This window comes from Branchiostoma belcheri, unplaced genomic scaffold, assembly GCF_001625305.1.
Source record: "Branchiostoma belcheri isolate BF01 breed outbred unplaced genomic scaffold, Haploidv18h27 scaffold21, whole genome shotgun sequence".
NCBI classification, from domain to species: Eukaryota; Metazoa; Chordata; class Leptocardii; order Amphioxiformes; family Branchiostomatidae; genus Branchiostoma; species Branchiostoma belcheri.
The window spans coordinates 1,932,677-1,946,022 of record NW_017803602.1 but is presented as its reverse complement, the minus strand read 5'-3'; the positions used below and the strand labels follow the sequence as shown (position 1 = coordinate 1,946,022).

Here is a 13,346-nt window from a genome sequence, read left to right as displayed (position 1 = left end):
GTAACTTTGCGTTCGAGAATGTACAGTTCTTGCATATAAGTGTCATAATTTTGTTTCCTTCAAGTTAACATAGCGATGGATCAGGTACCACATGAGACCGGAGGATACTGACCCGTTACTCTGTTTTCTATTCTACTTACGGAGTCGCGAGAGTCATGAATATCTCATGTCAGAAGACGTAATGGTGGCACGTAACGAGCGCAAACAGCCGGCATAATGACATACACAGGAGGGCCTTTCAGCAGAGGCGTCGTACCGTGCGTAGTGTTAATGGAATATGGGCTCCTTTTGTCAGTGTTTGTCGTTAATTATAGCAAAGATCTTCCAGGAACCTACCAATGTCAAACCCACTTCTAATTCGTCTCAATATGCCAGTGTTAGGGCGGCTTGTACAAATAATGCCTAGAACAGTCATAACGATTTGTAAGGCCCAACGTCACACTATAAAAATGGTTTCTACTCTAAGGTTGTTGAGAAAGGCCCTTGACTAAATAAATATAAGAGTTTCCCATTTGTGCTCCTTTTTCTGGTCCTGTGCACTACAACAATTTGCACTGAAAATACTTCCTGATTATCGCAAACACAGAGTAGGTTTTTAAGGGTTTCTTGATGCTTCACTAAACTGTTGACACATGTCAGGAGGCACGATGTAAACTTTGTTGTAATCTGTAAGACTCATGGATCGTTACAAACCGTAAAAGACGGATAAATTTTCGGTTGATAGATTACATCAGAAGCTAACTGCACACACACATATGTGTCCGCTGTGTGGCGCTGCTTTCCATGCCACTGAGTTAGTATCCGGTTGACGGCTCATCGCTCAAACGTACCGCACAGATTATACTTGGTTTTGTCTTTATTTCGTGTAAAAAATGGAGACATGACGCATCACATGACTGAGGAGTTACTAATTCGTTAGATTGTCAGAGCTAGAGAGAGGCTTGGCACCTAGACCTCTTTGGTAATTCTGGCCGTGTCCATGAAACATTGAACTCCTCAGTCATGTCATAATTATAACAGACGGCGTCAAAATTAACGCATAGGTTCACTCGTCTCTTTACACCTATGTGAAACCAAATCTTGGATGATATTAGCTTCGTACACAATGGGACAAATAAAATTAATACAGGAAAGACAAAAGGTGTTTCATTTTCTATTGGCAAGGTTATGTTGACTTACGACTTTCGTCGCTCAGTAACAACGGATTTTTTCCACATTCAATAATTTAATAGGCATTCCAGGACAGAGATGTTGATACAAATCAGGTTTAGTAGATGATCAGTACTCATTGACAACATTTTTTACGCCAGGTTTGTTAAACCATACCTTAAGAAAGAAGATCAGAAAAAAAAGCATCCTGAATCAAGCTGAAATATCGAAAGAATGACTTCTCAATCACAATTCGAAGAGATCGAAAAAGTTTGACTTGGCTAATTCCAGTTCTACAAGAGTTACCGGTCCCTGAAACCCGCCAACACAAGAGTGTTGGACGTCAGTTTGGCGGCCCATGAGTCAGTCCAGGCCTGAGCCGCAGGATTATTGTCTGGTGTTCAAATATTGATAAAAGGGGCAGCTTCAGCCCTGGAATCGGCACACGTCGATGGTGATGGAGGGTTTTATAGAGCTGGGATTAATCTGGGTTCGGTAATTAGGTCTGGAGAAATCCAGGGTCTTCAGATCAATGGGGCTGTCTTAGGCAGTCTGGAGCCCACTCTGAAGGGGTCAGCTCACTTCTCTGACGAGCGCTCGCAGGGACCTGATTTGTTAGGTAGAGATGGTTACTGGTATCAAGCGCTAAGGAAGTTCTGTTTGAAGTCTTGGTGCCTTGATCATGAAGGGAGTAGGGGAGGTAGTTTTGTAAGATTCGCCTTCCTTTGCAGAAAGTGTATCAACAACTTTTTATGGGTTTGTCCCTCCGTACATTTTACCCATTCTTTGGCCCTCTCTATCACCTTAAAGACGTTAGAAGGCTTGGGAAAATGAGACTTGATAGAGCTTGATGAGGGTTACCTTCCGCATTTAATGGCATCGGGAAAGAAGAATACAGCCACGCAGCGTCAGAAAAAGCGACGCCACCTGCTCTATTCATTTCCTAACTTGACATTTACCAAGAACGCCGACTAGCGACTGGTATAAAACGTGCAACGTTCTCGTTTCATGCAACAGATATATTCTTCACGGATGGCGGCGTTTATTTCTTGAAGATGAACAAATTGTGTCTATAAAAGAAACATTCCTTTTAAAAAGTACTTTGCATTTCTTTTAAATTTTCTGTGATCACTTGTGAAGGCGATCCACCTGTTTCCCACCCATTGCTACCCACTGATGTAGAACCGTGTGAAGAGATTATATAAACACATCGTACTGTCCAATATGTGTACAACACACGGCTTAGTCCGTGAACTCTCGGAGTGATGTGTTTGTTGAAGAAACATTTGTTCCATTCTTTCCACCAAGGATAAGCTTACTTTACCAGGAAGAGCCTTAAGAAGATGTTCCAGGACAGAAGTAACATGTAGCATTGCTCGCTGTATGTTTATATCTGCAAGATATCTGAATATTAGAAACTTAAGCTGAGTGTCAATACTAATATATTTACTTTTCCTTCACACTATTTGAAAAGATGTGTGGGCTATGGGACACTTGAGACTATGCCGCATAGATTTAGCAAAGGTCATTGACTGAACACGGCCCCGTGAGAAGACACTCCAGGCGAACAGGTGTGACGACAGGGCGCATCTTCATAACAAAACAAACGTTATCCAACATAACCATACAGAGTCTTTATTGACTCGACAGAAGTACGAGGACTTTCATGAGTCAACTCTCGGAGATTATTCTCATTACTTAAGAACTTGAATACCCTCATTTCGTCTTTTCTATCTGTCGGTTCATATATCCATTCGTTTCCAATATCACCTGCTAGCATGGCCATAAGCCTACTCGTAAATTGTCCCATAGTCATGCAGTGCAAAGACTAGAAGGTGACATATTGATCATTTATCTCACCGTACATTGCACAGGTGATAGCATTAGAGAGAAGAACACCTCTGGTCACAAATAAAGCGGCCTTTGTTTCCGAGCTCGAGATAAGCGGGGAGTTTTTTATTATTCCCCACTGAGGAGAACCGGTTTTCCCGCCCCAAACACCGGGTCTAATTGCACAGCAAAGACCCCTGTGTAACATATGGAGATTTAAGAATCAAAATGTACTTTTGTATGGACGCCATTTTCCTTTCCTGTTTACCTTTCTTTAAAGATTGCAACCATGTAAAGAGTTTGTTCTTTTAATTTTCTTACCAAGTCTTGAAGGTTAGATTATGTGCTAGTAGAGTTCGTTCTTAAAGTCACGAGAAAGCGCAAGAAGTATATGTTCCAGACGTCATGATTGTAGATTTTTGGTCGATTTCCTATACCTTATCACCTGTGGTCAGGTGTGTTCTCCCCACATAATCCAGGTAGGACGATAAGATACCACCAGGTGCGCCAGGATGAACGGTGAGATGACCAAATAGACAGAACGATGCAGGGAGGAATTCTCCCCGGAGCGAGAGAAGGCTTAGGTGCCAATTATGTGGCCATAAGATCGGATTCCTCAGCACTTTCCCTACTCATGGATCATAACGTGACAGCTGCCAGGTACAGGCAGGGCAAAATGTATCCATAGGTCTATGTCAGGACAGGAAGAAAAGACATGGGTTTATTCGATAAACCACCTCTATGGTGTTTTAAAGGACAATAATAATAATATACACAATGATGGGGAGGGGAGCAAAGTTTCAATTCTCCATGGTAAGATACATGTACCTGTCAAAGATTACGAAAATGTCCGTTTTTGTTTACAATGAAAGCAGCAGAAACACATATGCACTCGTGTACGATTATTACTAAGAGGCAATAAAGCGCTATACGGAAGATAGGCGAATGAGTATATGATACAGATTTAAAGTACTAGAATAAGTACTCAATTTGAAATTGGGATCATGCTATCGCGAGTTTATAATATCCCGTCTCAGGACGAAGAACCTTGAGCCATTTCCTGTTCCTGTCTGTACACACAAAGGTCAGACTGCCTTTGCTAATTATGTCGGTCGACAACTCGTATATAATGCTTCTGTGGAGGTCTCGGAGAGATTAGATCTCGAACAAACTGTTGTGACAGTCACACTTTCTCCAAACAAAATACCTGATCACTATGCAGATATTGTAACAATAACATGGACGTTTTCTCTTCTGTTGGCTGTATTTCTGTGGTTCTGAAAACCCTAGACATTTTTTTAATGTGACGACCCGACCACACACGCTTAAGGTCATGGGCGGTGAATAACAAAGGTTTGCCGTGCGTTTTTGTACGATACATGTCAGACGTTCACATAAAAAAACTGAACTGCCTGGAGCGATATGAAGTTCCCACCACCCACTCTACTTTTTTTTAGTAAAAGTCTACGAATTATGTATGAAAACCTGGGGTTAGATTATGAATCTATCAAAACTTCCTGAGAGTCAGGTCCTCTTTACCGTTGAACCGTTTTTGAGTCGATCTTATCCACGATGCCGCTATGCCAGAAGCTGAATACTAATTCTTCCTCAGCTGACAAACAAACTACAATATTTATGTTTCTGATCCCTCTAAGTCGTCCAGCCTGTGACGCAAAGTCGGTTATCTGGCTTTGATGGATCCCATTGTGAAACGTTGTTTAGTTTTGCGAAGATAAAATATTCCATTTTAACACTTGTACAATGGCTTTATACCGATAGATAGCCCAACATGTCAGAGTAAGACTAGTATTTGTAGGCGTGACAACCCGTGGGAAGCGCAGACATGTGTGACGGTCACAGTGCTAACCATCCCGCTCACATGTAAAAGTACGCCACCACCACCCGGCTCACGGCAGTACATTCAAGGTGCGGAGGAATTAGCGGTTTACCACACGTCCTGTCACGTGGCTTCACTACCCGCGGAATACCGGATATCTGGCTACATGATCCTGAACGTGCTCCCTTAGCTTTTCTATTCTAAAAGGGATTTTGCGAAAATAGTTATCAAATATTAAGGATGTGATACAAACATGCTGCCGGGAGGAGGGAGATGTTTACACTGAGGGATTCTTTTTTAAAAAGATGCTATGGGACAAATGCGCCATGATATTTTCAAATGTAACATTATTATTACTCTAATGTAAAATGTGTCTAATACACATAAGCCATTTTCAGTTTGTCAGAAATGTTTTTTTAAACATGTAAACAGACAATTGTTTTTTCCTGGCCCAAGAACGGGACGTGCCACCTGTACGGGACAGGCTGACAGGGATATTGTCCAGCCAAGAAGCAGGGGTTAAAGGTCACCGTACCAATTTCACAGTCCACCTGAAAAGGGGGACATCATCAACATTGGGGACATTTTCACATTATCATAGAAAAAAAACCCGTCACGACTGCAGTGAATTCTTCGCACGTTGATTGCTGTGATTTTCGCCATTACATTTCTTTGACAAGATTATGATTTTAAATAATCAGCCGTGTTTATGATTATACGTTTGTTTAACAGCTCTAAATAAGACTCCTAGTAAATGATATCGATGCTGACTGGTGTTTTGTGGTAAGAAATATTGTTCACGGCTGTAGTTATGCTGACGTAATACCCCAGACATGATTAATCACACAAACCGTTCGTTCCGATCACAATAAAAAAAGTCCCATGCGAGCTTTTTTGAGTCACCTGTACTCATCACATATCGTCTCCGAGGAGAACTTGACTAAAACGTTATTATTTCCTGCCGATGATATGTCATAAATATCACCTGATGTTCTGTAACTACAACTAGTAATGTCTATTTTGTCCCGAATTATCGTTTCATTCTTTTAAAACGAGATTCGATGCTAAAGTTTTCTCCTCTAGTTCGGCCACAGTGGTTGTGAATCGGATATGCTTGAATAAATGTCAGACGTTTCAGACCTCTAAGTGTAAAACAATACAAAAACATGCGTTCTAGAGACAACCAATTCGGAATTAGTTACTTAAAGCACTTGGTGGATTTATTTCCATGAGAATATGTGATTTGTCACTTCAGCTCGTTAGAAACAGGAACAGGACCACGGACAAAATAGCACAAAGACGGTGCAATCACGGACACTTATAGGACAATTACAGGTCATTCTATTGTGCTCCTGTTTGTTGCGGAGCGTCTTTACAGTACAGGATACACACAGGACACAGGACTGTACTAGCTCTACATGGCCGGGACTAATTCCCACCGCAATGACGTTGTACCGGCGGTGCTACATGACTAACATCCCATCATAACACACCACGGAAGCCGTTCCCCGGGCACGGCGTTGTTCTCTGCCATTCCTGCCGCGTCCCACAGCAGCTTGTGCCCGGCGGGCGTTTTTCACTTGACTCGGCACAACCCGCGCGCACCAACAATACCGGTGTGACCCGGGGGCACGTCCCAGTCAGAGCGACATCTCCCGCGGATTCTGGTTAGATCAGTTCTGGCCGCGGCCGCGACGCCGCTCTCCCATTCTCTCGCGCAGCTTTTCGAGTTTCTCATCTCGGTACTCGGTGAGACGTTCACCAGAACGCGACTTGAGGACGTTAACGACCATTCCAGGCGGTTTAACGAGCACTGCGGAGCCGCCAGGAGCCATGTTTACGCCGCTGCTGAGCGGACTGGTGACGCTGTTCTGTGTCGGGGCTGCAGTCGGGCTCGACCCAGGTGAGCTACATGTAGTTCCCCATCATTATCTCTACCCTAATCCAGGTGTGGCATTCCTTAAGCGCTTAAGACGCCAGGATCCTTAAAAATTAGATCCAGCGAGATGACAACATAGCTAGTCTTGGATACAATCGCCTTTGTTACCGTGTAGGGTTCGAACGGGGGACACATGCCATGAATACCCAATGTTTTCCCTGCCTCTCCGCCGGACCAAACGTGATTACTGACTTCTAAAGAACGACACAAAACAAGACACGGTTTCCTGTGCGCCCACGGCGCAGGTCGTCACACCTGGATGTGTGGTAGACTACTGTGCCAGGTATACAGGAGTAGAGAGACAGTACGTCTTTCGTACGTCGTTAAGATATATCCATTCGGATAGACTAAAGTGTCGTGCAAACCGACCAGGTTCTCAATAGTTAACTAGCTCGCAGGAAACACAGCGCAATGATCAGCAAGTCGTAGCTGCATGGAATGTAACCAAAACACTCCGTTTACAATATTGTGAAATTGAATATTACATTGTATTTGCGATCAATCTGCAAAACTTAGTAGGACAAATGAGTTTAAAGCCAATCCGTGGTAAAGTTAACAAGTTGTCCAGGCCGCCCCGTCCATTTTGGCTGTCTAGCCTCCATTTGCAGGTTTCGCATGGCCGACTTCTGAAGGTATAATTAGAGTTACTCTCTATTATACCGTGCACACCGGACCATAACCCGACTTCATCGTGTGAAAACTGAGCTGTAAAACCACATACTGGCGAGCCGTATTGTCCCGATGTAGGGAGCCTCCAGCTCGTAAAACTGATTCAGTCTTTCAGTGTAAGTAAAAAGTAGAAAGACAATCAATCTATCGCTTTTAACTCAAAGTTACGTAACCATCGGCTAGATGTAGATTATAGTCATGACCTATCTTGAAGTACATCATAAATTCGGAAGAACAAAAAACATGGCACAGCAGTTATTGAACACCCTTAAGACTCATAATCAAGGAGCATCAAATCGTCTTCGACTGTTCCCTTTTCTCCCTCCGTACCTGGGTTTTCTCTGACATGTGCAGCGCTCACGAAAAGCGCACAAAACTGTAACGCATGTATTGTACACGTAACCCGGGTACTCCCCTAACTTCTGTGCATGCCAAGGCCGGGCTTTTTTTTTGTCTGGAATTTTAGTTCGTTCTGCGTGACGGGCTTTGTTGTGTATCTCTTTCTGTAATCTTTCTTTGTCATGAAAATTGTGTGGAGGGTACGCCGTACACGGAGTCAATGAAATTCTCGGTCCAATGATTTATGTGGGTCTCTTTCATCAGGGCACAAGGGGCGCCCAGCTAAGAAGGGAAGAATAAACGGCAACGATTTACAACAAGAAAAAAATCTTTGAATTCTGGTGGCCGCCCTCCAAAGCAAGCCATGGCCTCGATTCAAACAAGATTAGCCGGCAACAACGGCTCCTGTTGTTTGGGCTTTCTTGAGACTAAACTGTGGTGCAGTGCTTCGGCATGCAAGGCACGCATGGGGGCGCTTCTTATGAGCGATCTGTGTGGTTCTACAAACTTTGAATTTGTTTCATTGTCCTAGTATCAAGTAGGACTCGTCTTTTCCTTATCAAAGAAGCGTTTGTCTCTTTTTTTCGACACGACTCAGTGTAAAGAGAGGGGGCAGGGTGTGACGATAGTGAAAATAAGGGAGATACGCACTATCCTTCCCGTCAACTCAACAAAGTTTGTAACAGAAATCAATGTAAAATATATTATGTAGATGACCTTGGATGTCGCATTCTCTTCTTAATTTATTTTGGCGATACATATATCATACATGTAATAGACATAAATGTGAGTACCAGTAACTTTACCATCTGAGCCAACTGATTATTCCTCTGGATACCAACAATATTTAGTACCTCATACGCCCTCCCCTCGCCATCTAATCATGCATACGATATTTTCCCACCGCTGTTAATAAAGTTTCCCCGTCTCCATACCAGACCTTGGCCCCGTGCCAGCCCTTCAAGGCCGCCCGACAGAGGTTCGCCCTACTTGCCTAATGAACTTAGCCCCGTCCCTTTCAACTCCACAGGCAATATTAGTACTGAGGGCACCTTTGTCATGACTGGTTGGTTTTCTATGGAGTTGGGGTCAGTGTAACATTGCTCCTGGATAGGTAGAATTAAAAACAAACCCACACAGCACATTTTGTGGCATTCTGGTCTTGCTATAGCTAGCCCCACAAATTTCAAAGTGAACATTTCACCACTCAGCAGTTACGTTCGACCGTTAGAGTTCATAATAGATTCTTTGGTAACTTTATTCACACAACCACATCAGAGACAAGCTTAAGGCATCATAGCACCATTGATACGTACGTCGGTGAAGGTTAGACATCCAGGTAATACGATACGCCAAAAAGCAGTTACTCAAGCAACTGGATATGATTTTGAAAACGTCAAATTGATACGTACGTTACACACATTTTAAGTACAGATTTACAACAATGACTAGTTTACGAAATTTAAACTGAAGATTTACAGGAATAAGTGGTTGCAAAACTTAAACTACATACAGATTTACAGCAATAAGTGGTTACAGTACTTAAATCTACAGATTTACAGCAATGAGATGTGCAAAACAGAATATGAAATCTTGCTAGCGTAAGAGTTGATAACAGATGCCGATAGGAACGTCCCTGTGTTTTAGTTGTGTGGATAACGCCACTCCCGTTCCCAGGTCGGGTGTTCCTTGCCGAGTCCTCTGACGGCAGGTACGGGATCGACTTCTGGACTGCCGACAACTTCTGCACCCAAACCTACGGCAACCCCGTCAAGACAGCCACGTTTGACGAGCTGAAACTCACCTGGGAACAAGGACTGGATCTATGCAGGTACTTACGTCACATGCTGTCATGTTAGCTCGACAGAGGCAAATGCTTCTCATATTTTTGAATTCAAATTCGTAAATCAGATTTGCCATAAAGCTATTCGTTTAGTTTAGAAGGTAGTGGCAGACTGATAGTCAACTATCATTTTCATGTTAATCTCTAATGACCGCAACCTGCTCACAGAGCATGAAATAAAAACGCACAAAACAATAAAAGAAGAAAAGTCAAACTATCGACGAATGGCCACACTCGAGCCTCAACATGGTTGCTACGGCACTTTTTGTGCGGTCAATAAAGCTTCTCTCTCTCTTCTCTTCTCTCTCTCTTCTCTCTCTCCCCCTCTCTCTGCTACCTGTTCCTGCCCGTTCCGCAGACATGGCTGGTTGAATGACGGGACGGTGGCCCAGCCCACACACTTCTCCCGCCGCGGATGTACGGACAGGGGCGTCACCCGCCTCAGCAGCCACCAGTGGAGCGAGAAGTTCGACGTCTGGTGCGTCGTGGACAGGAAGACTCGTGAGTCCTCGTTTCCTCTTCTATATTTAACAACAAGACAGAACACGACTTATGCAGGGTCAAAAACGATTTTCAAAGCAAGGTTCACAAGGTGAAACAAAGGAAAATCATTTCCACCAATTTCATTTAGAAGACAATACAACAATAGACCAATGTCCAAGAAACTATCAAACCAACCAACAACCAGCAAAGGACAATAAATTGATGGATGATTTCCATCCATCAGTCCGGTTCCTTCAAATGTCGCCTTTCTGATTGTACCTTTGGGTAAAATGTCTTCTGCACATTCTTGAGATTACAGAGAGCCTGGAGCGAAGACTTTAATGATAGTATTTGTTAAGACCTGTCCAGAATAAGGGTTAACAGTCGAACTAAGCATGCTGCATGAGCTAATTTGCCTTTGCTTTTTTTTTTTAGTGTTTTCGGCTCGACGTGGGTGTATTTTTGTAGCCTACGGAAACATTTCCACTAGATTACTGTAAAATCTACGCTTGTTTCGTTATCAGCACAAAACTAAACAAATAAACAAACCAAACAACAACATTCACTGCATATAAAGGGCTTACTCACTGGCTGTAATACCAGGGATTGTTGAAAAGTTAGAAGTTTATAGATTGTTGGAATATCGTGAAAAATCGTCGCAGATGGAGGGACCTTTATGTAAGTTTTCCCCATTGTCCTGTGGAATGTGAGGTGGGAGGATAATGAGAGACCTGGCGCCTCCTGGGGAAGTATTACCTGTTCGGCAGGACATCACCATTATCCACTTCTGGTGCGCAGTAAGGCGTGACGCGAACCGGAACAGGTGGATATCAGAAGTGCTTAGTCAGATATTTGTAGTCTAATTTTTTTGTTAGTTGTGTATCAGTTCCTTGGATACCATTATTCTTGGGTATAGCGCGATGCTCATCGGCCACGTACTAGAGAAGTAATAAACAAACAAACTGTTATCAGGACTGTTATCGACGTTCTGCACGGACGGTTTCTGTCCCTTCCTCCCCAATATGTGAAACTTTTCTCAAACTTAAAACGCGCTTCAACGTCAGCAGCACTGCTGTATTGCTTTCAGCAATTTCTCTTGACCCATTATCCTTGTAGTTTGCACTCATTCTGTCGCACAGTTCGCCTAAATCGGAAGCTGCCATTATGGCAATCCAATTGTCTCTGTGCTTCTTCCTTTTCCAACGGCGCTGAAAAGGCCAGGCAACTACATCCGTGTCCTGAGGAAGAAAATAAAAAGCGCTCTCTATTATTATAGACCGACTGAATTACACCTGGCACGAACAACACGCATGGATAAAAAGCGACCTCTAGTAGTCCATTACAGAACTGTAGCTCCCATTTGCCCAGATGGCTACATTGATTGCTGCAGTATTTCTCTTCACCGTTAGAAGTCGCAAATGATACATCGCTAATGGTAGTCGCCATGATGTGGATACCGAGGTCTGCGGTATCGATATTATGTTAACGTTTCACAATTATAGTAGCTCTTCTTAACGATCTCTTAACCACTGAAGTTCTTGCTGTCCTTGCAGAATGTGCAACCATCGATCAGTTCTCGTGCGGAAACGGCCTGTGTGTTCCTTACTTTGCGAGGTGTGACGGCGTCAACAACTGTGGCGACAACACTGACGAACAACAATGTGGTACGAAAAGGAACATAAACAACACTTCTAAATCAGCCGATCAGAACTTTGAAAAACATTTAACCTTTGCAGCTTTTCTTGTAACTTCTTTTTTAACGTTAGGGTAGACTTAACAAGGCATCATCCAAATTCATTTGCTATACAGGCGGAGTGTTCCTGTACCCTGCCATGTCGGCAGACTCTGCTGTCAACTTCTGGAGTGCTGCAAAGAGTTGTGAGGCTGTTGGAGCTCGTCTGGCCAGGTGGCAAGATCTAACAGAACAGTGGGCCAAGGGACTGGACATCTGCAGGTAGGATATAACGTTACATGTAGTTAACGTTGATAATATACTTTCTCATGTTCAATTATTTTTTAGTTTTTCATCTCATCCAATGGCTTGTCCAGGCAGTCTTGTGTAAACGGTGCAGTCAAGTGACTCCTTGACTTGTTAATCCGTGGAGCATTTCATTAGATATAATTGTGAATCACATTTTCCAGGTCTGGATGGCTCCAAGATGGTGCTACTGCCCGTCCCATTCACACGGAGCGTGAGGACTGTGGTGTTGTTGGAGTCAGTCATGATGCAAACGTGATGTGGAACACCAAGCACGACGCCTGGTGCAAGGCACTCAGCAACAACTTTGGTATGTCAGAACTTAGAAAATTATTTTTTTCTTTTTGATAGAGTTTATACAGTATTTCGCATTATTTTTTTTGTAGAACTCAACAATTTGGTACTAATAAATGCTAACTTCATGGATTATCACTTCTGCCCTACCCCCAGCCTGTGAGTCTGTATCCCAGTACACCTGTAACAACCTGAACTGTGTTCCTAAGTGGGCCATGTGTGACGGGGTGGACAACTGTGGAGACTTCAGCGATGAGCTGCCAGACCGCTGTGGCAAGACAGCTGGCAAACCTAGTAAGAAGAATATATTAGTCTTCGCCTTTGTTTCTGTTAGAAATAATTTTGTCTTTCTCCTCTCAATGTGCTGTTACATGATCTTTTGAATGCTGTTAAATGTTTTGTTTCCTCCAGTAAAATGATGATGTTTTAGTAGTTATCAGTAATCAAGCCTTCTCAAGCCTCAGATGTGAAGATCCTTGTGGAAGATGTTGCTGTCAGTATGTATAATTATATATATTTAACGATAAATGATATATCCTTCCTCAGCCTCAGACCGGCAGGCTCCTGATGACAGTGTCAGTAAGGTGGTTCTGGTGTCAGACGAGCAGGGTGGAGACACCATCACCTTCCTGCAGGCTGCGGGCAGATGTCTGCAGATGGGCATGCAGATTGCAGCATGGGAAGAGCTCCGGGACTCGTGGAAGGCTGGGCTGGACCTCTGCAGGTAAGCTGTTTTTCACACACCACCCAAAGTGGTGAGCCTTTCTGACAAAATGTAGCCTTCCACAACCATGCACTTTCCTGGTTCAAAAGAAAACATTGTGTAAAACTTATTTTTGCAGGAACGGCTGGCTGTTGGATGGAACCATTGCCCACCCCATCCACACTGCCCGAGAGAACTGTGAGGAAGTAGGTGTGAACCATGAGGGGAGCCATGAGTACACTCAGAAGCACAATGTCTGGTGTAAGACTTCAAAGGACTATG

At 43.4% G+C, this 13,346-nt stretch overlaps 1 protein-coding gene across 1 annotated transcript in view; it reads left to right on the top strand.

Moving 5' to 3' along the window:
- Positions 1–6,349: 6,349 nt before the first annotated feature.
- Positions 6,350–13,346, top strand: part of LOC109469794 — a 33,870-nt gene continuing 26,873 nt past the window's right edge. Inside the window, exons 1-3 of the mRNA XM_019768458.1 lie at positions 6,350–6,719; positions 9,441–9,594; positions 9,965–10,107. Of these exons, the coding sequence (XP_019624017.1) occupies positions 6,650–6,719; positions 9,441–9,594; positions 9,965–10,107 (367 nt within the window). The 5' untranslated portion in view covers positions 6,350–6,649. The remainder of the gene's footprint in view (positions 6,720–9,440; positions 9,595–9,964; positions 10,108–13,346) is intronic.